Source organism: Microtus pennsylvanicus, chromosome 22 (assembly GCF_037038515.1).
Source record: "Microtus pennsylvanicus isolate mMicPen1 chromosome 22, mMicPen1.hap1, whole genome shotgun sequence".
Taxonomy (NCBI): domain Eukaryota; kingdom Metazoa; phylum Chordata; class Mammalia; order Rodentia; family Cricetidae; genus Microtus; species Microtus pennsylvanicus.
Window position 1 is genome coordinate 16,366,676 of NC_134600.1, and position 27,342 is coordinate 16,394,017.

Below are 27,342 nucleotides of genomic sequence, written 5' to 3' on the forward strand. Positions count from 1 at the left end.
GGCAGAAGTGAGAGGAACGTGGTGTGCTGTAGAGGATTTTAAGATCCAGGGCAAGCCTTCACCAGCAGCCTTTCCTCTCTGCCTGGCTTCTTCCGTCCGGTACTGATAAAGAAATGCCCTGGTTCTTTGGCGTCATTTTCCTCTGTCAGCAACTTCTTTGTTTCTTACTTGTGTTGCTCGCCGTAAAGACACAGGAAATACTTGGCAGGGATTTTGGGTTTTACTGCTCAACTATAAGGACAGACCTCACAAATCACACAGCTGTCTCTGGAAGAACTCTCCAGTGATGTATGTGTGATTACCAATGATAAATGAAGGCAAGCGATCCCGAACAGAACACTGAACTCCGTGGAATGCCATCTTTTGAAATGATGACATACGGAAACATTTAAAATCACACAGAATCTCTACTATCCATAAAACTTACTCATATTTGCTTGGAAGCCATTACTTTTACTTCTGTTTAATTTGTATTCAGTGCCTTGAATGGAACCCAGAACTCCATGCATGATATGGGACACTCTATCCCTACACACTCCCAGCTCGGTCATTGTGAAGTAGCAGAGAGGAACTTCTGAATCCTTTTTCCTTTGCTACAAATATTTTTTTCAATAATGCACTGTATTTATTAAGGTGGATACTACAGGTAAGATAGTCTATGGATAAAAACGTTTCTGTGTTGATTTAGATTTGTATTAGCAACTGAGCTGCATAAATTTAGCTTTCATGACATGTTATAATAGATTTTTCCTTTTTTAATTTTATTTTTTCATTCAAAATTTCCACTTCCTCCCCTCCTCCCATTCCCCTCCCACTTCCCCACTCCCTCGCGTCCCTCCCTCTCCAGTCTTAAGAGAGTGCAGGGAACCCTGCCCTGTGGGAAACCCAAGGCTCTCCCCGCTCCATCCAGGCCTAGGAAGGTGTGCATCCAAACAGAGTGGATCCCAAAAGGCCAGTAAAGCATAAAAACAAGTCCCAGTGCCATTATCAATGGCTTCTCAGTCAACCCCCATTGTCAGCCACATTCAGAGAGTCCGGTTTGATCGCATGCTCATTCAGTCCCAGTCTAGCTGGATTTGGTGAGCTCCCATTAGCTCAGGCACACTGTCTCAGTGGGTGGATTAACCCCTTGCGGTCCTGACTTTCTTGCTCATCTTCTCCCTCCTTCTGCTCTTCAACTGGACCTTGGGAGCTCAGTCCAGTGCTCCGATGTGGGTCTCTGTCTCTATTTCCATCCATCGCCGGATGAAGGTTCTATGGTGATATTTGAGATATTCATCAGTGTGACTATGGGACAAGGCCAGTTCAGGCACCCTCTCCTCTGTTGCCCAAGGAACAAGCTGGGGACATCCCCGTGGACATCTGGGATCCCCTCTAGAGCCAAGTCTCTTGGCAACCCTAAAATGGCTCCCTTAATTAAGATATCTTCTCCCCTGCTCCTATATCTGCCCTTCCTCCATCTCAACCCTCCCACTCCCCCAAGCTCTCCCCAATCTTTCCCTTTTCCAGTCTCTCTCCCCCTCTCCCCTTCCCCCACCATTCTATAGCAAACACTTTTATTCTTCTGTCAGGCTAATATGTGCTTGCAAAATTCATAAGACATAAAAATATAAGTAGCGACTGAGGAGATCCTCCAGAGGACCTGCCTTTTTGTCTGTGAGGTCCTTGGACAGCAAGAGGTTCTGCTCCTGTACTGAGGAGATCCATCCGGAGGAGTAAGTGTGTGCCAGCCCAGCCAGCCAGACGCCCCAGGAACGGAGTACAGGAACCCTCATCCTCCCAATTCCCTAAATGTTTCTGGCCATTCATCTGGGCTTCTCCCTGGCTACTGGCTTTCTCTACTTATCCCATCCCAGCCTGCCCCCAAGCACCCCTTTCCATCTGTGGGGTCCTTAAATCCACCACCACAGCCTGCTTCTGGGTGGAGGGGATCCGGGAGACAACTCCAGTGCTGAGGGGACCTAAGAGAGAGCAGACCAAGAAAAAAAACCCCAAGTACACAGTGAGCCACAGCAAAGATTGGACCAAGACGCCAAGACTCTCCTGACCGCATTGGAAGGAAGAGATGGGGAGGTGCCAATGGAGGAATCCCCCCAACAACCTGAAAAGCAACATGATAACACCAGAATCCAGCAAACATACAACAGGAAGACTTGAACACCCTAACCCAGAAGAAGTAGAAGAACTCGACGTTAAACCTAACATTATGAAAGTGATAGAGATCCTTAAACAGGTCTTGACCCCTTTGATCATACCGTTGCTCTTCCCTCTCTTTGACTGGACTTAGGGTAAACTGATTTTTAAACTGTTACTGGGTAAAAAACAAACAAACAAGAAAAACCCTAGAAGTCAGTAGGGCCCCATGCTTAGCCTAAGAATTATTAACCACAGGATGAGTGAGCCATACCCAAAAGTCATTCTCATCAGTAGCTGAGTCTTGTCAGCAATCTAAAGGGCTGACTGGTCTCAGAGCCCCAGGCTCATCTCCCAAAATGGTCCCCTTTTTCTTGTTGTGTGATTTTATCCCCAAATGCTATCCAAGCGCTCATTCTGCTTCTGTGATCTCACTTAAATGCTGCTTGATAGGAAAAACAAAACAAACAAAACCCACAATAGTGCCTCACATAGGAAGACATCCCCAGAATTGAGACAGTTGTGCGCTGTGCCTTTAGAAACTGCAGCCTGCATCTCTCCCTCGTGCAGCAGCCCCAGCCTGGCAGAGGAGTGTTGTGGCAACAGTGCTAGGAAGGAGACTTCTGTAGTCTTTTCAATTTAAAGTTGGTGGTGTTCTTTCTCTGGTGGCCTCCAACTACAACCCTCTATCCACCCTCCTTTTCCTCCCTGTGGTCCCCACTGTCTCCACAGACAGTGTTACTTCAGCACTGTGTCCTGTATGTAGAGCTTTCGTGTATGTATATAGAATCCAGGACTGCAGCTGGCTTAACCACGTAATGGGATCTTTCTCAGCTGGGTTCACTCTCCTGAAAACAACATACTTCTAATCCCATCTTGTAGAGACAGCACCTTTTCTTTGTCTAAGCCTCTGTCCAGGGCTGTCTTGTTTACTAATTGGCTTTTGTACTTAGTGTTGCAGTGACCATGGGTGTAAAGTACCTCTGTGTATCATAGGGTCCTCTGCCTGATTATTCCGGCGGAGCACAGCTGGGTCATATGGATGATTTATTTCCCATGTGTTTTGTTTTGAGAAGCATGTGTACGGACTCTCACAGTGCCTAGACTAGGTTACAGTCCCATTAGCACTGTGTAAGGGCCCCTGTTGTCCACATCCTTGCCAGTATTAGCTGCTTTCTTTTCTTTTAAAAGCTAATTTTAATTCTCTGAAATTTCAGATGATGTATTTTGACCATATTCATCACTCTCTCCACCAAATACTCCCATTGTGATGATGAACATTATGTTTAAAGTTTAAACTCCTTATGCTTGAGAGACAAAAAGCAAAGATGCCGTTAGCTTGCAAGCCCCTAGGTTGTACAAGCTGTACCCTAGCAGCACACTTCACTAAACTATTCCTGAAATCCGCTGACCTTGTCCATTTCACTGTTATTGCAAGATAACAGATGAGAAGGCCAACTGCTATTTCTGCTTCGTAGTCAAGCTTGCTTCCAGCTCAACAAGCTGACCAGGACAACTGCAGGACATAGATGTTAAGATAGGATTCCCCTACATTCAGACAGGTGTGAGTTAACTCCACCCCCCAAATCGGTCCTTTGTGGTTTCTTTCCTTTATAAAACCTGGGCTAATGTGGTTAAATGCTGCATTTTCGGAGCCCTCTCAGATGCAGTTCTGGTGCCAAGAAGATCTGCCACAAGAATCTAAATAAATTTCTCTTTATAGTAAATCTCACTGTCAGACAGGTGAACGTGCCTGAACGGCCCCAGACACAACCACCCTCTTCACCCCCACATAATCACTCTTTCTATCCTCCCTTGCCTTCCCACCTGTTGTGTGACTAGTCCATTCCCTGGAAGATGTAACATACATGGCTCCTCACCCCAGACAGGAAGCCCACAAGGGACCAAATACAGATGCCACCACGTCCAGCTTGGTGAGCCAATGAGCTTTATGGGCATTGTTTACAGGAATCTGGGTGAGAGGTGACTTACAGGTGCATCAGTGATTCAAAGACAGCTGCACCACCCAAACCCACCCCGGGTTCGGCGACAAGCTCACAAGAGCTGGAAACCTGGAGCACACTGCACAGCCTACCAGCAGCTCCACAGGAAGAAGAGTGTTCTTTGAGTCCTAGCTGGTCTAAGTCTCTTCCAAACAACATGGCTGTTTTCTGCTTCTGCCAGGCAGCTGGTCTGGTCTCACAGTCATCTTTGTAGCTTGGCTTGTCTGAGAGTAACTCTGAGAAGCTTGGCTTGTAAAATCTTGGGGAGGAGAGAAAGAGAGAATTTGGTCAGTTTTAGAGAGTTCCTTCCTGAAGCTGTTTTGAATTGCTGACCTTCCTGTTTAAGGAGCTTCCCTGCCGGCTTGAATGTCCCAGTCTCTGAGGAAAGGAATGCACAACTGTTGGGAGCGGTGCCCCCCCACCCACCCCCAATCCTGAATTTCTGATAAACAACTTGTAATGCTTGCAGCTGCTCTGAACACAAGACCCTCAGATGTTCCTGGTGGCAGGAGAGTTGTTTCTGGTGGGTTTGGTTAGGGTGTGGCTATCAGTTAAGGATCTATATAAGCTGCCCCTGGACACAATAAAGGAGGCATTCTGGCATCAAGGATGACCCGTGTCTCTGTCCGTGAGTCTCTGTGTGTTTCAGTCTCCAGCCCCTTGCCCGGTTCACGAACTGTATGGTAGCGCATAGAGCACCGATGGGCAGGGTGTGCCACAAGTGGAGGTTCCACAGAGTTCGGGTACTAGGGGTCCCTGAGAGATCGCCCTCTGGAATGGTGAGGGTGGACTGAAGATTGGTATATGTGTTTTCATCCCCAGAGACGCTCTGAGGGATGCCCTCTGGAAGACTGGCCAGTAGGAAAGTAATAAAGAGGAGGCGGAAGGGTGAACTGAAGGCTTCAAAGAGATAAAATGTGCACAGATGTTATTATGTTGATGATGTTGTCTTTTGTATCCTGGACTGGAGAAAGACATTTGATTCTGGGAACTGCTAAGAAAGGTATTTTGACTTTAAAAAACGGGCCTAAGTATTTGATGCTTTAGAAAAGAGGTTCTGCTTTTGTCTCCACAGAGGATGAGAACCTGAGGATTCATTCCAGATTCATGTGGTTTGATTCACCGAGACTCCCTGAAATGTAACAGTAAAATACCCCCCAAGAATGCAGTGCCCTTGCTCAGCAGGAAGCAATCAGACAGACTGATGCTGCCCAAATTCCCTAAAAGATTGTCGAGGGAAAGAAAAGAGAGAAGAAAACGGGGGATAAGATGTTGGGAGCGGTGAACCCCCAGATCCTGAATTTCTTGTAAACAACTTGTTTCCCTCTACTCTTAGACAGCCCGCGGCTGCTCTGAGCATGAGACCCTCAGAAGTTCCTGATGGCAGGAGAGTGGTTTCTGGTGGGTTTGGCTGGGGTGTGGCTATCAGTTAAGGATTCCTATATAAGCTGCCCCTGAATAATAAAGGGGGACATTCTTGTTTCAAGGATGACCCGTGTCTCTGTCGGTGTGTCTTTGTGTGTTTCAATCTCCAGCCCCTTGCCCGGTTCACGAACTGTAGGGTAGCGCATGGAGTGCAGACCGGCACGGTGTGCCGCACTGAGGGATGTCTGTCAGTGCATGGCGCATGTCAGGAGACAGCAAGGAGGAGCTTTCAGAGGCCCTGAGCATCCTCCAGTCGTGACCTTCCAAGGAGAAGCAGTTACAATGAGAGGAAAGCCTGTGAGCCTCTTCTTGCTGCTCTCACCGCCATTCCACTGAGGCAACTTGTCCCCAGCACCCTTGATCCTGGAGCCACCACCTTCTTAACAGTCCCTGCCACTTCCCAATATACAGAACAGGAAGGAAGTAGTCTCTGACAGAGACGGCAGGACAACTGGTTGGTTTTTGCCAACCTGACACAAACGAGTCACAGGAGGGGAAACTCAGTAAGAAATTGCCTCCATCACTTCATCCTGTGGTCATGTCTGTGGACCACTTCCTTCATCACTGATGAGGCTCTACCAGCCCGCTGTGTGTGTGTGTGGGGGGGCAGCCCTGGCCAGTGGTCCTGTTTCATATGAGAAAGCAAGCTGAGCAAGCTAACTTTACCCCAGGGCTCTTGCCTCTGCCCTGCTTGAGTCCTTACCCTGACTTTCCTTGGTGATGGGCTTTGATTGGGATGTACAAACTAAATAAACCCCTTCCTCCCTAAGATGCTGTTGTTCATAGTGTGGGACAGCAAGCACATGAATGCTGGCCCCACTGCCATGGAGTGCCCTAGTCCCTTCCTTCAGGAGGAGGAGGTGTGCTCACGATTGGGAAGATGAGTCGGGACAGAGTGGACGTTTTACTTTGGTCTCTCGGTTCCCACCACTCCTTATGAACTAGTTTATGTTTGTCTCAAAGACAGCAAGAGATTAAAATCTGGTTCAGAGGCAAGATCCAAAATAGAGACTCTCAGGAACTGTGAGTTAGGACTGACTGGAGATGGCTCGAGAAGCAGATGAGAGGGGGCAACCGTGCTCTAGAAGCTGCCCTGATCGTCCCTGGTCATTGGTCAGAAGGCCAATCAACCCTCAGGATCACAAGAGAGAAATTAGATCTCCTGTCTATAAGGAGCTGAGTCACCACAGTGGTTGCCCAGGATGCCATGAGGTGAACAGGCACAAAAACAGCCTAGTGACCTCTTCTTCCAACAATCACTGCTTCCTAAAGAAGAAAGTAACCCCATGCCCAAGAGACCCCAGGGGGCTCCCTCCTACTTTCTGGGCATTCACACTTAAAGTGCCCTGTTCCATCACACCAGAAGCAAGCCCCTGGACCAGGACTAGGACTAACAGGTTCAGGATAGAGAGTGACCAAGAGCTCCCCATGCCCACGCCCTTTATTCCCTCTGACCCCAAAAATGGAAGACTGTAAACATGGCCTTGACAGAATCTGCTAAGGACTTTGTCTCTTTGTAGGATACCTGTTCAAACTACACCTCATTCTTAAAGGGCCAGACACGGTTTGAGGTTCTCAGGTTCCAGGTATAAAGGCCACTGCCACTGTGCTAGCTGGAATCTCTCAACGAGCAAGCATCTGTCTCTTTGATCTACTGAGGCCGAAGCTGGAGGATGCTAGTTGCCTTTTCCTAAGTAGGGGAAAGCTGCCTGTGGTCAGACAGGGAGACAGTCACTGTAGGCTACAGCCTGCTGCTATTGGTCCATTTCTTGCTCTGACCTCACAAACAGTCACTGAGATGGAAGAATGGGCGGCCTGCATATAAGGCTGTAGCCTGGGCTGCATTTCTGTCCAGAGACCAGGGAGCTGATTTTGGTGACCTGTGGGACTCCTTCATTCGTATCTTAATTGGAGCTGTTTATTTGATCTCTGGCACAACCTTTCTGGACAGGAGGCCAGTAAACACCAAGCCTCATGGCCTGCCTCCCCCGAGATGGGGGCCTAGACCGGCAATACAAGATGCTGTTCACCATAGGCCAGGGTGGATTTGGCTATGTACAACTGGCCCTCCATCGCCGCACAGGCGTGCCCGTCGCAATTAAAGTTGTAGAAAATCTGAAGAAACACCTGCGCCTTGTTCTATCAGAGATAGCAGCACTGGAAACCGTGCAACATCCACACATCATCCGCCTCTTCCAGGTTTTAACGACCACAAAACACTGCTATATAATAACAGAGTATGTGCCGGGAGGCAATCTGTACCAACTGGTTAAAGAAGAAGGCAGGCTGCAGGAGGGACACGCACAGGTAATATTTGGGCAGCTAGTGTCAGCCATAAGGTGCTGCCATGACCATGACATCGTCCACCGAGACCTGAAGCCCCCAAACATCCTGCTAGATGCACAGAGAAATGTCAAGCTGGGAGACTTTGGCCTTGCTACCAGGTGCAGAGCTGGCACCAAGCTGCATGGGCGCTGTGGAACCAAGACCTATAATGCCCCAGAAATGGTTCTGAGGGAAGGTTATTATGGGAAGAAGGCAGACGTGTGGAGTCTGGGTGTGCTGCTCTATTTTATTACCACTGGGCACCACCCCTTCAGAGGAAGCACCCTGGAAGAGACCGAGAAAAAGATCACTATTGGCATGTATAACATCCCAGCTCACATCTCTGGGCAATTGGAAAATCTCATTCACCATATCTTAACAGTTGCCCCAGAGAGGAGGCCCTCCATTGAAGACCTTCAACATCATCCATGGGTCAAGAACCCTGAAGAAAACATCTCTAGTGACCCCTACCCAGATCCTAAGATTGTTGACAAGCTGTTTGACCATGGGTTTGCTGCCAACGAGATCTTTGACTCACTGCAGAAGCGGAAATACAATGAGATAATGGGGACATACCTGTTACTACAAGAACAGGAACACCAGGGGCTTGACTCCACCTCCTCATTCACTATGGCAGACCCTGGCCCTGCACCTCCACCATCTCCAGTCTCTTCTTTAACATCGGGTCGTTACCTCAAAAGAAGAGCCAGTGAGCCCACCTTTGGCCTTCTTCACACCCGGCCTTCACAACAGCACCTGCCTGATGTGCTGACACTATCAGGGCAGAAGATAAACCGGAGTGTCTCCATGCCTCTATGGTGTTCCCAGAAGAAAAGCCCCACTTCGAGCCATGCCCCACCGACCAAGGCCGCATCTGCCCCATGTGTCTACCACAGCAGGGTAGAAGAAGAAATGCCCCTGCCACCTGGGCCTGACTCCAACATGGAAAAATCATGCCTCCCTCAGACCATCGAGTGCTTCAGAGGACTGTGCAGGAGAATCAGAGTTTGCCTGTCAAGATTGTGTTACTTCCCATGGGCTTCAAATCCACAAACCGGGCGTGTGTTCAACACCAAAGTGGCTCCTCTGAAAGAGTCAGGAGGCAGACGCAGTGAGGAATAGGCAAGTGCGTAAGAGATGATGCATACGTATTAGAGTCAGGAGGCAGACGCAGTGAGGAATAGGGAAGTACGTAAGAGATGATGCATACGTATTAGAGTCAGGAGGCAGACGCAGTGAGGAATAGGGAAATACGTAAGAGATGATGCATACGTATTAGAGTCAGGAGGCAGATGCAGTGAGGAGTAGGGAAGTACGTAAGAGATGATGCATATGTATTAGAGTCAGGAGGCAGATGCAGTGAGGAATAGGGAAATACGTAAGAGATGATGCATACGTATTAGAGTCAGGAGGCAGACGCAGTGAGGAGTAGGGAAGTACGTAAGAGATGATGCATGTGTGTTAGAGTCAGGAGGCAGACGCAGTGAGGAATAGGGAAGTACGTAAGAGATGATGCATACGTGTTAGAGTCAGGAGGCAGATGCAGTGAGGAGTAGGGAAGTACGTAAGAGATGATGCATGTGTGTTAGAGTCAGGAGGCAGACGCAGTGAGGAGTAGGGAAGTACGTAAGAGATGATGCATGTGTATTAGAGTCAGGAGGCAGATGCAGTGAGGAATAGGCAAGTATGTAAGAGATGATGCATGTGTGTTAGAGTCAGGAGGCAGACGCAGTGAGGAATAGGGAAATACGTAAGAGATGATGCATACGTATTAGAGTCAGGAGGCAGACGCAGTGAGGAATAGGGAAATACGTAAGAGATGATGCATGTGTGTTAGAGTCAGGAGGCAGACGCAGTGAGGAGTAGGGAAGTACGTAAGAGATGATGCATATGTATTAGAATCAGGAGGCAGACGCAGTGAGGAGTAGGGAAGTACGTAAGAGATGATGCATACGTATTAGAGTCAGGAGGCAGACGCAGTGAGGAATAGGGAAGTATGTAAGAGATGATGCATACGTGTTAGAGTCAGGAGGCAGACGCAGTGAGAAATAGGGAAGTACGTAAGAGATGATGCATACGTATTAGAGTCAGGAGGCAGACGCAGTGAGGAATAGGGAAGTATGTAAGAGATGATGCATATGTATTAGAGTCAGGAGGCAGACGCAGTGAGGAATAGGGAAGTACATAAGAGATGATGCATGTGTGTTAGAGTCAGGAGGCAGACGCAGTGAGGAATAGGGAAGTATGTAAGAGATGATGCATACGTGTTAGAGTCAGGAGGCAGATGCAGTGAGGAATAGGGAAGTACATAAGAGATGATGCATGTGTGTTAGAGTCAGGAGGCAGACGCAGTGAGGAATAGGCAAGTGCGTAAGAGATGATGCATACATATTTTATATTTCATTTTGACCATGTATTTTTCATTTGAAAATCAAAAATGTGTATGTTTGTCGTATTCAACAGGTTGTTCAGATGTCTACACAATTTGGATGGAAACCTGGAACTTAGCATACTTCCTCAGGAAGAAATCCTCCAGGAACATACCTAGGTGGAATCCGATGCAGCTGGACTAGCAGTAGTCAGTAGGACTGGGATCAGTAATGGGACAGGGAATGTTGATCTGTTGTCCATAGAGAACAGATGTCCAGATTGGAAGACTCTGCTTAGGGATCCAGTGACTTGGCAAAGTGACAATGGTCAAACCACAAAGGGGCCAATTCAATGTCTCCCTACAGTTTGTCTGCACAGGCAGAGTGTGCTGAGCTCGTGAGGCCTGACATCACAGTGTCAAGGCCAACATGGGGAGGACGAGCTGGATACCCAGTTCCTGTGTGCCCTGCATATGTGTCTAGAGCAGATGTTTGCAGGACCCGAGGCCTCTCCACAGCAGCATTCCAGGAGCATGCCCTCCAGAGACAGCATGTATGCCTTCTCCAACCCTAAGTCTTCCAAATCTGAGAAGACCGGATGAGGGATTTGCCTGAAGGGTCATGACCTATGTCCCTGCGGTATTGTGGATTTATTTCCTAATTGTAGGGTCTCTGACCACAAAGAAAGGTAGATCATTGTGGCTGAAGAAGCTCATGCATAGCTGTAACAGAACTCGGCCGGAAGCACAAAGTAAAATTCCCTTACCTGAGCAAGGGATGGAGAAGGGAGAGGACACTGTTGTGCATAGGGAACAAATGTCCACATGGAATCTAATATGATGATTTGGTGCCTGGCAGACAGACTGTGGTCATGCTTAAAGGGGTCACTTCGAGGTCTCCCAGCAGTTCAGATGAGCTCAGACATGCTTGCTTATAGCCGAGAGTGGGGCGTCAGGTCCGGACAGCAGCATCTAAAGAGGAGAGTTTGGATGCTTAGTATCTCAGGCAGCATGCCCACTCTGTGGACACTGGCCGACACAGGAAGGCGACAGATTGCAGCGCCACGGGACTATCCATGGGAACTAACTCCATTCTCTAGTACAGAGGGTGCTGTGATAGCCATCCTAAGCATCTGATGAACAGGGAAGACACTCTGCGAGGATGTCTTCAAGCTCTCCCTCCGAAGACCGTAACAATAGTCTTCTCATAGGACACTAATGGAGCCCTTTTTCTCTCCTTTCTCGTACTGTCCTTGGACATCTGCTGAACGATCAGGATGTGGGCAGTCTCTGGAAGGTCCTTGCCTGAGCTGGGGCGTTGTCACCATCTAATGCAGAAGACCTGTGACAACACACAATACTGTTGACAAAGCTGTTCTGCCCTTTGAGATGAGGAGCTGATTCACCTGTCTCCATGTAAGCACACCCCCGTCTGCCCTTCTGGGTTCTATTGTCACTATGGTGACACTAAGACAAGAAGGACTTTGACAGGAGGAGGTTGGAAGGGAAGACATTGTGAGGCCCAGCTGTAATGTAGAACTAGATACTGAAACCACAGATTCACTGGTGTCCTCGTAGTGACAGCTCTGTCACCAAGAAGGCAACATCTTATTCCCTGAATCTCCTTCAGCTTTAGTTCTCAGTCTTCTAGACCTGAAGCGTCTGCAGGAGGGCCTCTCCAGATTCTTCAGTGCATGGTCCTATGACCACTGTCCCTGCATTTCTTTGGGATTTTGTTCCAGGTGTGGGATGTCAGACGGAGCTGGGCTCACAATTCTAGCCGTGCAGCCTGTTCCTCACTCCTTGGGCTGTGCTTGCTCCAGGCCTCCTGTAGCATCTTGGTAGCAATTCCTCCCTCCATGGGCCCGACTCCATTCTTACCTCCAAGGAGTAAGAGTGAAGATCATGTCACTCCAGCTTCTGGTTGCTGTCGGGCAATGGTGTGAGCTGTTCTTTTGTCTGCTGACATTCAGTAAACATGGCGGTGTGTCAGGTCCTCAGTAGGGGCTGGATGCCAGGATCGTTAGTCTGATGGTCAAGCTGCACCAAGGAGCTGGGATGCTGTCATGGTCCAAGAAAATCAGGAAGAGCAAGCCGGTGAGGTAAGTGCACATGAAAACAGTTAAATATAGTAACAGACCTGAAAGGGTGCAGGGTATGGTAGTACAGGAAGCTGGAAGAGACTGTCTTGTGTGAAGGTCACAGCTGGGAAGACCCAGGGAGGAAAGAGGGGATGAGATGGATGGATGGCCTTCAAAACAGCCATGTGACAGGCTGCCAGCACTGATGCCTGCTCCCTATGCCTCTCTGTGATAGTGAAGTGTTTGTGGACTTCGGAAGCAAATTTCTCATTAATTTAACTTTTGACTAAATGGTATTCTCAAATCTCTCTTGGCTCCCAGGCCCTGAGAGTGTTGGCAGTTTCAATATGGCCATCGGCCTGCAGTATGCCCTCCTCTTCTGCTGCTGGTGAGAAAGGCAGAGGAGGGGGTAGAACTGTGGAGAATATAGGAGCTAGAATCCAGCATGAGAGGGTGTCTAGGGTGGAGTCTCAGCACTAAGGGACCATGTTCCTGCTATAAGGCCCCACCGTTCTTCACGTATACCTGCAGGAATTTCAGAGCCAGTGATTCTTCCAGGTCAAATGTGTCATCTGGCAGTCCTCCTAGAACGGGGTCATTCTCAGCCCCTGATGTTGTTTCTGTTCCACCCAGACGCTCAGTCACCTCGAGAAGACCTGTCACTATCCAGGATTCTTCTTTTTAATCTGAAAGTAAGGCAATGCGTAGGGCAGTTGGATGTGCGCCCCAATACTCTCTACCCTGACCTACTATCACGGTCTTCTTTTTAGATGTCACCATCTATGAGTCTGAACTTTAGTAAAGCAGGCAGGCACTGTGAGGCTGCCCTGATGGGGACATTCTGGGCTGGAGTCACATCAAAGAATTGTGTACCAAGGTCCTTGTTCCTGGCTGCCGAGGGCAGAATGAACACAAAGACATGCTGTGTGTCAGTATCGATGTTCTGGAACTCCCCAAAATCGTTGCTGTTGCTCCTGCTGCCAAAAGCCAGGTCATGTACTTAAAAAATGAGTTTTCCAGCTCCAAATCAGGAAATTTCTGTGTCAAAGAAGACAGTGCCTAAAGTTGACATCGAAGATCAGGTGAGGAAGATGGGAAGGTTCCCATGAAGCTTACTTACCCCAAATCCCCAGGTTCCTTCTGGCCCAGCCCCAAACTAGTGATAGTTCTTGGAAACATAAGACTCCCCCTATGTGCTGACTGGGATCTCGGAGTCCCGAGTGGTATGTCTCCTGCAGGGACCTTTCAGATCCCTCTGGTTGGACCTGTTCCTTTTCATTCTTTGAACATTGAGGTGTGTTTGGGGGATGGGGTTATGAACTCTTCAACCTGAAGATTCCCACACGCATTCTCAGTTTGCAGAGCTGCCTTCCTCTTCATTAAAGTGATCCCTGCAGTGTTTAACTTGCAGGTCCCAGCTGCCTTCTCCATAGATGTTTTGTGCGGGAAAACAGGGAACCTGCTGAAACAGTGCATTGAACAGCCGGACGTCCCTGATGCCAAGAACCTGCACCAGACAGGGCACCTGGATCTGCATCAGCTGTGTCTCTTACGAATGAAGACCTCGTGATCATCCTTTAGCTTGGAGGACACAGTTGTTCTCTGCTTCCCTCTTCTTACCTTGTCTTCTCTGAACAGCCATTGCCTGAGCCTAGGGTGAGCCTTGCTAATCCGGGAACATGGGAACAGGCTATATCTGTGCCATCTGTGAGGTCTCTGCTGTCCTCTCCTTCTGAGCACTCTGTCCCCTGTGACTCACTGTGAGGATAATTCCTCCCTTTGTCTGTGCGTGCCCTCATCTTCCTTCAGGATCTATCTGTTCATTGTCAGGGCCTCAGGAAGGTGTGGGCTGGCTTATGTTCAGGGTTCTTGGGAATCACCGTCCTTCTCATCCCATGGTTTTCCACCCTCTCACTTCTCCCTCAGCCTCCTGGTGCATGTGGACCCCTGGCAGCCATGGTCTCTGTGTGCAGGACAGGAGGCCATCATCGCTAGGTCAAACACCCTCACCTGCATCATCAACACCATCTTTAGTATACAGGTAAACAGGTGCCGGCCTCTCTCTTCCTCAGCCTGCCACTGAACAGAGTGACACAGGTCATTCCTTTCAATGCCCAGACCTAGAATCCCTCTGAAGATGGGACTTGGCAAAGGGCCACCTGGGCAGAGGTCCTGTCTTTTCAGATCACTGGTTTTTTTTAAATGGGAGAAATCTTGGAATCTGTGCTCTTCACCCGTGCTTCAGTCAGCATGCTGGGGACAAGTTCCCTCAGTGGAATGGCGGTGAGAGCAGCAAGAAGAGGCTCACAGGCTTTCCTCTCATTGTAACTGCTTCTCCTTGGAAGGTCACTACTGGAGGACGCTCAGGGCCTCTTAAAGCTGCTCCTTGCTGTCAACAGACACACGCCATGCACTGACAGACATCTCTCAGCTCCTTGTCAGAACTCCTTAAGCAGTGCACCCTGGGTGCCAAAGACCACCAGTGGGGAGGCAAAGCTTGGTATTAAAACCATCTTTTTCTTGGTAAGAAAACCATCAGACATCTGTCACCTGTTATCCCTGGGTTGTTAGTGTGTTGATCTGGAACAAAACTTTTTTATGTTCATTTGCATTATGCTGATTATGACTTACACTTCCAGGTTACACTGCATTGTCACTGAAGTCAAAGCACAAATACAAAGCAGCTACTCATCCCACATCCACGGTCAAGAGCAGAGAGAAATAAATGCATGCATTTAAGCTTGCTTGCGCTCCACCAGAGGTCCCCTCTCCTACGCAGTCTAGGACCGAAGCCTACAGAATGGCACTGCCCTAAAGAGTTGCGTCTCTCCATATCAGTGAAGATAATCAAATACCTCCTCTACAGGCATGCTCACAGGTGAACCTTTTCTAGATGATTCCTCAGTGCAGACTGGAGTCCCAGGTCACTCTTAGCTGCACCATTGCTCCCAGTGAACACCACAGCTCCCAGCACTGAAATCTCTCAGTTCTATGGCCAGAGACTTCAGCCTCTTGGCTTTCCCTGGCTCAAAGACATCCAGTAGCATGTCCTCTCGTCTCCTCTCCCCAGAATAACTGACTTTGTCTGTAGTCAGCAGACATCACCGGGCTGTCTGTCCCCACTGTGTCCAGGCCCAATGCTTCCTAGTCTTAGATTATTTCCCACCAGACCATGCTGCCTTCGGGTCAACCCTTTCTTCTCTTTCCAGCTCTGTGTGGCTCATGTCAAGTTGTGACTCCCATCCTTTCCTGAACGGTTAGTGACTCCAGTCCACATTCCTACTACTAGCCTGTGCTAGCGTGGACTTGGCAGTCAGTCAGTATCAGCTCCATTTTGGTATGGATGTTGCCTACAAACCTTAGCCTATTTCAGACAGATGGGTGAGCTCTGAGAGCCCAGGTCACCTTGTCAAACTCTTAAAATCATCTACAGTGCCTCACTTACTTCTCTGTCTCCCCCTCTGTCTGTCTGTCTCTCGTGTCCACCTGTCTGTGTGAGCAGCACCAGTGTGTGCTCTTAGCATGTGGAGGTTGCAGGATAACCGTATAAACTCATTCTCCCCAACTGCTCTGTAGACTGAACTCTGTTGCTTCTTCCTCCAAATGTTTTTGCAGGTGGAGACCCTGATGGACATGAAGCAATGCCAGCACTTGCTGGAGAAGTCAGGGATGGCTCTGAGGAGTGGGAGTCTTGGCCTCGGCCCACACATGTTTTGCTGTCTTTCCCTGGATGCCAATCAGGACAACGAGACCATCTCTGTCCCTCAGAGTTGACTTGGTTGTTGTTTTGGGGAACCCTCAACCTCTCACCTTACTTCTCTGACTTTAGACCTTACTGAATCTTGGTGTCCTGGTCCACATACCCTTTTCTTTACTAGAACTTTCTCTGGCTGTAACTGTAAGTATGTACCGTTTTAGAATGCTGCTACTCACATTAGCATACTCAGAGCCCTTGGCCAAGGAAGCTCTTGCTTACATGTGAGGAGAGCAAGCCAGGAACTTTAATCCTTCCTCAGGGATGAGAATAAACTAAAGCTCAGAGCATGACTTTGCCACGGTGTGGTCCCTGAGCCTGGAAGCTCCAGACTCCACTGTCCAAGCTTCTTGGTTTATTTTGTGTTGGGACCTTTTCCACTCCTTACTTGGCAGCGTCAACCAACGCTTCAACAAAAACTGCAGTCCAGATAAGCAGGGGCAGGGCTTCCAGTGGGATCTTGACCCATCTTGGTTCTCTTGGCTTCCATTCCTGCATTCTCCAATATATACATGACATTACTCCATAGGTCTCGTCTGCTCCTATGCCCTGAACTCAGTGAGGAGTTTTGAAACAAGGAATAAAATAAGGAAATACAGGGTCTGGAATCTATGAGAAAGCCCGAGTCAGACCCATGAGGCACTGGGAAAACAAAAACCTGTTCAGGTTCTAAGACCCTGTGAAGAGATGAAGACAAGGTAGAAAGGGGGCTCACCGCAGGAAGTGGGTCAGAGGTCTACCCCCTGCTTGAATGAATCTTCTGTTTAAAGGGAACACTAACAAATTCCCCTCATTACTGTCTTCCGGAAGACAGGTCAAGGTGCTGCTGTCAGAAGGGCTTGGTGGTATGAGCGCTGAGATTTTCCCTCTGGAAAAAAAAGTCAAGCCATGCATTGCCCATCCAAGGGTCTTTTCTCAGGAGATCACCAAGGACATCATTTTTGGATGCAGGTAAGATGGCCAACTTAGAGGCCCTTAGCTTCTGATGCTAACACACTGAGGTTCTGAACAGCTATGTGGGAAGAGGGCTGAGAGTGCAGCTCAGTCTGGAGCAGGTGCCCGTAAGAGAGGCCCTGGCTCTGTTCTCAGTCACTGTGGGAAAATGTCTATATTCTGGAATAGGGAAGTTCCCCAAGCAGTGTCAGGTCTCAGGAAATGCAGCAGAAGCTTAGTTTGCACCAAACTCTGCCCTGAAACTGAGGAGGGGTTGATTATGGCTGGAAAATATATGCGGTTCATGAAGGAAGGGGCTGAGAAAAGGGAAAATGTGGCCCTGATGTAAAATAAATTAATTTTAAACTGCATCTTAAAAATACCCTAAAGTAGTATCCAGCAGGACCCTTCCCACTAAGGGTGCTGGGATGGGGATGTTGAGAAATGCTTTCTTTGCATATACCAAAGCAGAAGGAGAGACCTCCGTTTCTCATCAGACCTCTCTGCTTCCCTTCTGCAGCCTTTCCAGGGCCCACTTTGCGATTGTGATCCCAGGTCCCCTGGTTAGGGCTAGGCGGTGGGAAATGGCTGCTTAGACACAACCCCAACCCTATGCTGGAGCTGTCATTTAGTGTGGTCACCATGGTCTTTTCTCCTCTAGTGCCATCCAGCTGTGGCATAGACATCCTGCTAGAATCAAAGGACAATGCTTCTAAACTCTCACTATTGGAAGGACAGGGTACTTAGAAAGGGGCATTGGTGCAAGGAAGAAATCTGATCAACAGGTGGATTGCACTCAAGAACACAGCCCCCATTACACACACCTATTTCATTGTTCTCACTGCCAGCACCTTGGCTTATGGTCCAGACCTCAGTCACCTTTCAGACCTCTCTCCCTCGTGTAACACATCAGACAGTCGCCACGTCCAGTGTCCCACTCAATACAGCTCTAAGGTGACTCAGCTCTCACTACACAGCTAGGGGGGGAAGCTTTCCTTTGTAGCCCTGCAGCCATTCTTGGTCTCTTCCGTACACTTTCCTGGAACACTCAGACCTAGGGAATGTTATCCCAGGATTCCCTCCCCTTGTCAGTCCTCACAGCGTCCAGCACGATGTCCTCTGCATTTTCAGAGCCTATGCACCAACTCCGCCCATCAAATAGAACAGCTAAACCACACTGCGATTGTTTCCTGAACTGGTCCATGGCTCACCTCTGTGCTGCTCAGGAGGGTTAATGCATCTCTCAATTTTCCAGGGTCCCCTTGGTGAGATGACACTCGGAAGGGGAGCAGAGGTGGAAGGTCCTCTCTTGAGCATCCTAAGGGAGCTTAGCTGTTGACGCACACATGGAGGGAGACCATATCGGGAACAGGCCTTTGTGGAACCCCATATGCTCTAGGAATGTAAAGCAGTGAGACTGGGGTTCCTTCAAAGTGGCTGTATCCCATGTTTCCTCACAGCAGAGAGTGTCTTTCTAAATTTTACATGGGAGCTTGCCTTCTCCTATAGGCCTGAGCTGGCTGTTGTACAGCTTTCTTGTTGAAGATTAGAGTCTTCAACAAGAAAGCAGCCCACTTCTTCTGGCCAACAGGGAACCACTGACCGCCTGACTGCCAATTCTTTCTGTTGCCTGGAGATCCCAGATACTCTGGAGTTTATCAGGTGGGGAGCACATGGGCTACAGGGCAGCTGTGGTGTCTGATGCACAAGTGCCTCCACTTCCTGCTCATTCTGCCCTCCTCCTATCCCTGCTCTCTGCCATCACAGAATGCTATGCTGTTCTTCAAGCTTTCCCAGTCTTCCTGGAGAACTCAATCTGCCTGGTCATTAGAACCTCCTGCAGAGCGTATGACCTGGAAACACGTGAGCTTCCATGATTATCCTTTAGTGTTCTGACTGGGTATATGTAAACATTTAGGAAGTTCAAGTTCAAACTATGCAGACAAGACACTTTAGAAAACTGTCAACTCTCTTGTCCCTTGCCATTTCGGTCCACTAAGCACCCTCTGACAACTTATCTTGTTCTCATCCTTTCCTCCACCTTTTTGGTCTTTGTCAGTTGCTACTGACACATGGTCATCCTTTTCCTGTCTTCTGGCAATTACCTGGTTGCTTTTAGTGGGCTGCCTACATCATTCTCTTTGGGTGCTTGTTAGGAAGACCATCCCACCTGTCCTGTCTGATGGGCAATGAGCATTGGCAAATGATTTGTGAGAAGAGTCCTTGCCCAGATGCAAAGTGGTATTGATGGGCTGAACCTTCAGGGAAACTCCCAGAGCTGGGCCTGAGGGTTTCAAGAGAAACACAGTAAGTTATTACATGCTATGGAATTCCCATCTTGCTGTATGCCACTGTGATATGTTCAAAAATCTGAAGTTCTGGGGCAACTTAAATTCTGGAGTACTCATTTGGTACTGAGAAGCCTGTATACTTTTTTCCATAGAAGGCTGAATTTAGGAATGTCCAGGCAGAGTTCAAAGAATTCCACGTTCAGGTTTCACACATACCCAGGGCTGAGAGACAAATCTTCTAAAGTCCTTGACTTTCCCACAGACTGTCAACACAAGCTACCAGCACTAGGTCTCATGAATGGTCATTCACTTGCAGCTAACTTTTCATCAACCTTTCCTTCTAGCGTTCTTTTTTGTCTCATGTGCTTGCTACCTCCTGGCATATGCCATGCTCCCCTCTGCTGATCCCTTGTTCTCCACCAGGTTCTGGGACAGAAGAAAGCCTGGATGCTGCTGCCATGAGCTGTCTGCTGGCATGTACGCTGGAGAGAAGCTGACTGGTTTGTGGGCTTTTCCTGACGTCAAGGTGTCTGCATGGTGAGACAGGCCAGGTTCCCACAGTCCTGAATCAGTTGTCATGACGCACCACACTCTGTTCTACTGGGGAAGGAATAGGATAGGAAAAAGGAGAGCAAGCCTGGTCAAGAGTTGGCTTACTCCTCACTATAGTCTCAGGGATTCTCAACTCTGCACCACATTTGCTGTGGTCAAAGGTGCAGCACAGGCTCACTGTGTTATGAGTAACTGTTCCTGGGCCGGTTGATGAGTTGGGACTGTCCTCACTGGATGCTCTTTGTAGACCAATCTGTACCTCTATTTTCATACCTGCCTTCAGTCTGACCAATCTGATATCTTCCAGAGAACATTCCTCCTCTTATCATTTTCAGTAAACTCATCAACCAGATGCTGGAATTCATGTACCATCTCTGAGCCTTCATGGCCCAGTCCTGACCCACGGTGGAGCTCTGTCATCATTGGAGGAATGGGTCCAGGATGATTCAAGACAAACATCATCTATGAACATTTATCAAGATGTAATAAGATGATCTCAGCACTTTGACTGGTAAGTAAGTCTAAAATGTGTTCCTTGCAACCCTTATTGGTCAAAGTAGGGGAGAAGTCTTCTGAAGTCCTTTTAGGATCTTGGGTACATGTCTCAGAAGACATCTCTGGACAGTGGCATGTCTGCAGTGTCTCATCATTTCTTCATGATGCTTGTGATCATACTGGGACTTGAAGAGGACACAGTACAGGAACACTCTAGTCTATGGTGCATGAATTTGGCCTGTACACAGCAGAGCAGGCACTCATGTGAAATAGCATTTGGACATGTTTTCCACTAGGTGGAAGAGCCATTTGTCCACTGTCCTCATCCCTGGATGAACTGACACATGGGTCTCTGCCCTTGTGCTTTTGAGCCCCAAGGATGGCAACTTTGATGCAGGTAGCTGCAGGCCCTGCCTGGTGCTCTTTGCCTGACTCCTCAGATGGATTACACAGGTGATGTTCTCTGGAACTGCCGACATGATCCCTGCAGTGGCAGCGTGTCACTTCCTCTCCTGGGAGTACCTGGGTTCCTTACACAGTATGCTCACTGACCCCAGTCCTGAAGCACTCCCACACCTGCTTCTCTTCACGTGATTACACGCTTACTTCGACTTTACGTGTGTCCATGGGAACAGCGCAGGCTAGATATTTCAGTTCTCAGCCCCATTTTATATGCAGTGTAAAAATGCCCGGTACTCAACACCAAAAACACTGAGGGCCAGGACCCTATGACTTCACACAAAGTCACCCAGTATGACTCTGGATAGGCAGTATGGCAGAAGTCAACTCTGACCTAAATAGCCTGTTTGACATAGGACAGAGAGAGAGAGAGAGGGAGAGAGAGGGGAGAGAGAGGAGAGAGAGAGAGAGAGAGAGAGAGAGAGAGAGAGAGAGGAGAGAACCCATAGTTCCTCATTCTCAGTGCCCTTCTGTTTTCTGTTTGTCTCTTTGGCCAACACTTGAGAAAGTCCCTGATTCTTCATGCTTTGAAGTGGGTGGTCTCAGACAGGAAGGGCCACCAAAAAGCTCAAAGTTCAGGCTACAGGAACAAGTATAGCAATGATGTTTTTTTTTTTTTTTTGTGATTGGTAGGCCGCCACACTGCTGATAAGAAGGACAGGTGGGTATTGCTAGGAACATATCTTCTGCAAGGAATATTGCTCCCCTCACCTTACACAAGCTCCTATATATTGTTCTGCAGATTCAGCTCTGACACCAAACATCTTGGCCACTCTGATGTCCCCGGATTAGCATATGGATGGCAACTGAGAGGCCTGGCTAATGTAAGGATGGATCACATCTTTACGAACCATTTGAATAGCATCTTCAAGGAAGAGAAAGGTGCAAGGAGAAAGGCTCATCAAGTTGCAAGGATAAGGGTTCATCAGGCATTCCAGGGTACAGACAGCCTGACTGCCTGCAGTCAGAGGTTACCCCAGAATCCTAGAAGAGACAGAGGGCTCCTTCCCACAAAGGAGAAGAGCCAGAAGTAGCCTCTTGTTGAAGCTATAGCCTTCCAGAGCTATGACGGTAAAACTTTTAACTCTGTGGACACAAGAATCAGAAGTATTTTTCCAGCCATCTACAGTCTTTCTCATATCTCACGCGGCACAGTTCTGCCAGTTGGACCTCGCAAGTGTCATGTGCTGACAGTGTCCCACATGACACATAAGCAAAGGGGGATTTTCTGTCCTTTATGGGGTCTGGAAATAGGCTGGACACACAGTCTACATCAGTCTGTACTTTGTGTTATTTTCCCTTTTTACACTGGCTTCACTGGGAACAAGGAACGGAGCCTGATGTTCCAGAATCCAGTACCGTGAAACTCAGAATCCCATGGCTCAAAACATCTTTATGGGGTGAATCCAAACACAAGAACTCTGAGGTGGGAATTATGCAGACCTACAGATCTAGGATGGAGGAACACTTATCCCACAGAGAATCCTCCAGGGATTCCAACATGGTGGTGACATTACAGAAAAGGAGCCACTGCGGCCTCTGCTGGCCATGGCGTGGACCCCGGGTCATGGTGCTGCCATTGCCATCCTCTCCAGCATCCTCCCCATATGGAGACCAGCAGTGCAGGGTTGCTGAGCAGACCCAGTGCCTCTAGGGAGGTAGGGAGGTGCAGTGGGCGGTTCTAGTAGGCACGACCCTCATTCCATCCTCTGGGTCTAGTAGGAAACTGAGAAAGCGTGAGGGCTGAGGGAGGGTGAGAAAGTACGTCCAGGCCCACGTCCAGCTTAGGTCTCACCTTACCATGCTGGAAAGCCTCAACCGCCTCTGCACAGAAGGTGGCCAGGTCAGGATGTACCACGGTCACAGCAGCCAGTGCTGGGGGATGACACACTGCACCTGAGGTCTGTGATGACAGACGTGGACAGGATGGAAGGACACACTGCACCTGAGGTCTGTGATGACAGACGTGGACAGGATGGAAGGACACACTGCACCCGAGCTTGTGGAGAGTTGCCAGGACAGCCATGCTAAAAAAAATACTCTGGGTCAGGAACTGTTCCTAAGGTCCCCATACCCTGGAGTGGTCTTCCTGAGGAGGACCCCTGAGACTTCGATGTCCAACATCCAAATAATGATCAGGACTTCTGGAGCAACGCTGTATTGGTCTTTGTAAAACTTCAGTCATTAACCCTAGCCAGAGGATAACACACAGGAGAAAGAGAGCGGTGGGCGGGGCTCCCGCAGGCCACAGGGGGGAAGGGGCGGGGCTTCACGTAGAATCCCCCCCACGCCTCTGGAGGGCGGGGCTTCGCGCTTCCCAAGCCCCTGGGGACAGGTGACAGCAGGAAGACAGCTCCCATGGCCTCAGGGCCCAAGCCTTGGCAGGCCAAGGAAGCAGGACCAGGGCCGTCTGACGAGTTAATGGCCGTGACCCACCCAGGCTTCAGGCCCCCACCTCCTCGCAAGCCTCCCTCCCGAGCCCGGGCGCGTACCTGACACACAGCAGCGCGGAACCCCGCACACCCTGCGCGGTTGGAGACCTGCAGTGCGCGCTCCCTGAGCTCCGACTCCTTCCCGCGCAGTCAAACCAGTACACGGTCCTGCGAGCCCGCCGAGAGGCCTCCGGGATTGCTGGCGCCCGTCGCTGCCATATTGCAGTGAACACCCCACGGCCCTCCCTCGGGAGCACTTCGCGGCGACGCCCACTCCGCGCGTGCCCTCGGCTCCAGCTGCCATGGCTCGGGGTCTAGGCCAGCGGCGCAGCACCTCCCCGGCTGCGGCCTGGAAGCAACCCGGGAACCGATTCAAACGCTCTCTTGCCGGGGTGCCCCGCGTCACTTCCGCGACACGCGGAGGCAGGGATGCTCCGCTCGCGCCTCGGAGTCGGCTGGCTGCGCCCTCCATCACCCACGAGAGCTTTCTGACGTGAGAGCAGGCCGCCTTGCAGGATGAAGACAGCGGTGGGCGTGGCTGGCGAGTCCCGCAGGCCACGGGGCGGGGCGGGGCTTCCCGCGGTTCCCCAGGCTACGCGAGTCCCCTGCGCCCTGGGGACCAGTGACCTCGGGAAAACTCTTCCCAGCGCCTCTAGGCTTCTGGCCACCTACCCCTCACTGGCTCTATTGTGCTGTCCTTGGGTTCTCTCACAGTCAATACACTAGTGGAAGTTTTAGCTTAGCAATTTGGTAAGAGAAAAAGAAAAAGGCCACATAAATAGAAAAAGTCACATTGTCCTGTTTTATAAAAAAATATTGTACCAAAAGACTATTAAAAGTGATAAGTTCAGTAATGTTGCAGGCTATAAAACTAACATGTACATATCAGTAGCATTTTTCACTACAGTAACAAGAATTTTGAGAAATGTGAAAATAATACAATTCATAGTAAAAGAGAGAGGGAAGAGGGAGAGAAACGGGGAGTGAAGGACGAAAGGGGAAGAAAGGAGAGAGCAGTGGGGAGGAGAATCTAAAACTCTAGGTGTGAGTTTAACTGAAGACGTGCAATACAAATTAACACTCATGAAAGAAACTGAAGGAGACACGTGCACAGAAGCCTATACAAACATAGAGTTCCCTCATGTAGAAGAATTCATATGGATTTTCTAAAAATCTGCATTACCCAAAGTAATTTTGTTTTAATGCAACCCCATTAAAGTACCAATGATATCCTTCATAGAACTAGAGGAAATACTTCTGAAAGGCATATTGAAAGACAAGAGTTGCCCAAGCAATATTTTTTTAAAAGAATTTTCTTTTAACTGATGTGTGTGTTCATGTCTGCGGGTTCCTGAATTGAGTAGAAGAAGGTACTAAGTCCCAGGAGCTGGAATTGCAGGTTCTTCAGAGTCTTGAGATGTGGGTAGCAGAAACTGAACTCAGGTACTCTGCAAGAGCAGCAAGAACGTTTAATTGTGGCGCCATCTCTCCAGGCCTGTGAGCTCCAGAAAAGGATGAAACTTGAGGTCATTAAAACGCCTCATTTTGAGCAGTGCTAAGAGCTGTAGCCACCAAAACAGCGTGACACTGACATAAAAAAAATTGTTCCCCAAAATAAATCTAACCATATATAGCCAAACATTTCTTGATAAAAAGTACCAAAAACCTATATGGAAAAAATTACCCTCTTCAATAAACAGTGCTGAGGAAACTGTATATCCACGAGAAAAACAAAACAAAACAAAACACGGAACTTTGACCCTTATCTGTAGGGCTGCGCAAAAACCAACGTGGGCCAAATATCTAAATGCAAGGCTTAAAACATTTATCCACAGAACAGTGTGGCAGTCTGGGGCGAGATTGTCTCAGGTGCAGAGGGACCAGGTCATGCTGGGTTGTCGGTCTTTCTCTGCACCTGCATTTGCCTGAGTCCACAGTATGGTCCTTGACAGAGGTTGTGACAGTTTCCCTAGGCCTGGTGATGAAGGTCATATGAAGGACGTGGGCAGAAGGGTTTCAGGTGGAGGGACGAGAATTTGTGGACATTCTCCAGGGCTGTACTGTTTAGATTCTATCAAACCGACACAAACTCGACTCACCAGGGAAGTCCTGGGGAGATGGTTCTGGGTTGTATAAGAAAGCAGGCTGAGCAAGCCATGGGGAGCAAGCCAGTGAGCAGCATCCTTCCATGGCCCCCTACTTCAGGTCTCGCTTTGGTTTCCTGGCCTGCTTGAGTTCCTTGCTTCCTCTGATGGTAAACTGTAACCAGTAAGCCAAAGCAACCACTTCTTCCTAGGGTTGTTTTTTTTTTTAGTCGTGGTGTTTAGTCACTGGAACATGAACTCAATTTGTTTAATTAGTTTTTGGGTTTTATTTTTTCTTTTAGAAAGACTCTGTTCCCCTGGGCGTGAGTTTATTTCATCATAAGCTGGGATTTCTGCTTCTGGCAAATGCATTTCTATTGGCATCCAGAGTGAGCCAGGCATAGCAGAAGGTTGAGGCTGCCGTGAACACAGCTCCCTGGTGCTTTTGTTTCCTTGTGTGTCTGTTGCTACTTGACTTTAATTCTTTACATCTTCAATGATCTGCAGGACATTTCCCCGGACACCTAAGGAGGCCGCTACCACACCTCCTCTGTGAAAGCATGGCCCACTTTGGAGATCTCAGTCTTCTCCCGTCCGCGAGGCTTTGCCAGAGTGGGAAGGCAGATGATCTCCCGGGAGAACTTGAGCAGCTTCTGAAATGCCTTCTGATCTGATGAGTCTTGAGTCTTGTGTGTCTAGAGATACTCAGGCCACAGAGGGCCTGACTGCAGGCCTCTCAGCAGTGCTAACCTTTGCCAAACAGAAGCCATTTTACACAGGAAGGATGCAGAGCACAAACTGAAAGGCTCTCTCCTCGCATATCCCCACCCTGATGTTCTGCTTTTGTTTTTCCAGGGAACTATTTTCCTGGAACTTGCCCTTTTGGGAGTGAAGCCCGGCATGTTCCAAGTCATCGGATTTTCTGACTCACTCTCCCAGTGACCTCTACCAAGGCTCCATTGAGCACTCCATACACACAAGAGCAGACCGCGACTTGCTCTGTCTTTATAACGGTAACATTGATTTCCTGTTGATTGTAAAGCATCTCTCCAGCGCCATCACCCACCTGGGAAGGTACCCTGAGCATCACATTCATGGAAGTAGCTGGACGTCCTTCTCCAGCCGTGTGAAGTTTCAGTTCTCTCATAGGCCGACCACTTCCTGGCATCTTACACCGTTCTTCTGATTATATCACGTAAGGGTTTTTCTGGGCTTCAAACTTCATTCTTGTTTAGGTGATTTATGGCTGGCAGCATTAAGTTCCTTCTTAGAGTATGCTGAAGGTGTGATTTTAGATGCATTTCGAGTCTGTGTAAGGGACATTGGCCAAAAAAGCTGATGTGTGATGTCCTATTTTTTTTCCCAAATGCCTTAATAGGTTGCATATCCAGGAGGGAAATATAATCTTTCTAAATGCAATCACATTGTCACTACCAGTGATACCTATAATATGACACTTGGAACCCCAAATGTCATAATGCATGGTCACAGAAGCATGCTCCCCTTTGAACCTTTTCTGAAGTCTTCAGCTGGGGAATTTTGAGACCTGCCTGACACACAGTGAAGGGGCTCAGGAAGCTGCAACTTCTTCAGCCGTTACATTGTGGACACTTCTATTTTGCTAGGAAACACTTTTGTCTTGTGTGTCTCTGAGTGCACACATGCTCACATGTGTGTGTCTCCTTAGGCCAGAGGTTGACATTAGGCGTCTTCCAGTATTTTAAATCTTTTTTGATGAGTTCTTCTGTGATTCACTCAACCTGGCACTCACTGATTGGTTAGGTCAGCTAGCCAGTGAGTGATGGTGACCCACTTATTTCCCTGCCGCCACCTCCAGGGTCACAGGCTTGTATGACCACACTCATTGTCGGGCAGGTGCTAGGACTCAAACTCAGGTTATTTTGCTTCCATGGCAGGTGGTTCCTCACTCAGCCATCTCGAGCCTCAGGAACTGTCGACTGTCCTTCATGACAGTGGTCTGTGGAGCTTCATGTTTACTGATGTGGA

General features: G+C 48.8%; 2 protein-coding genes across 2 annotated transcripts in view; one reads left to right on the top strand and one right to left on the bottom strand.

Moving 5' to 3' along the window:
• Nucleotides 1-770: 770 nt before the first annotated feature.
• The window catches only part of LOC142839824 (uncharacterized), a 32,975-nt gene continuing 6,403 nt past the window's right edge, over nt 771-27,342 (bottom strand). Inside the window, exons 2-6 of the mRNA XM_075956206.1 lie at nt 25,881-26,030; nt 23,312-23,843; nt 12,136-12,315; nt 11,022-11,226; nt 771-4,395 (exon numbers count right to left, since the gene is read on the bottom strand). Of these exons, the coding sequence (XP_075812321.1) occupies nt 12,290-12,315; nt 23,312-23,843; nt 25,881-26,030 (708 nt within the window). The 3' untranslated portion in view covers nt 771-4,395; nt 11,022-11,226; nt 12,136-12,289. The remainder of the gene's footprint in view (nt 4,396-11,021; nt 11,227-12,135; nt 12,316-23,311; nt 23,844-25,880; nt 26,031-27,342) is intronic.
• Nucleotides 7,536-9,008, top strand: LOC142839823 (putative sperm motility kinase W). The gene has a single exon (XM_075956205.1). The coding sequence runs from the start codon at nt 7,536-7,538 to the stop codon at nt 9,006-9,008; it is 1,473 nt and encodes a 490-aa protein (XP_075812320.1).

What these genes read in the sequence shown, in the direction of transcription:
- LOC142839823 (XM_075956205.1), top strand. Translation starts at nt 7,536, where the DNA reads ATGGCCTGCCTCCCCCGAGATGGGGGCCTAGACCGGCAATACAAGATG.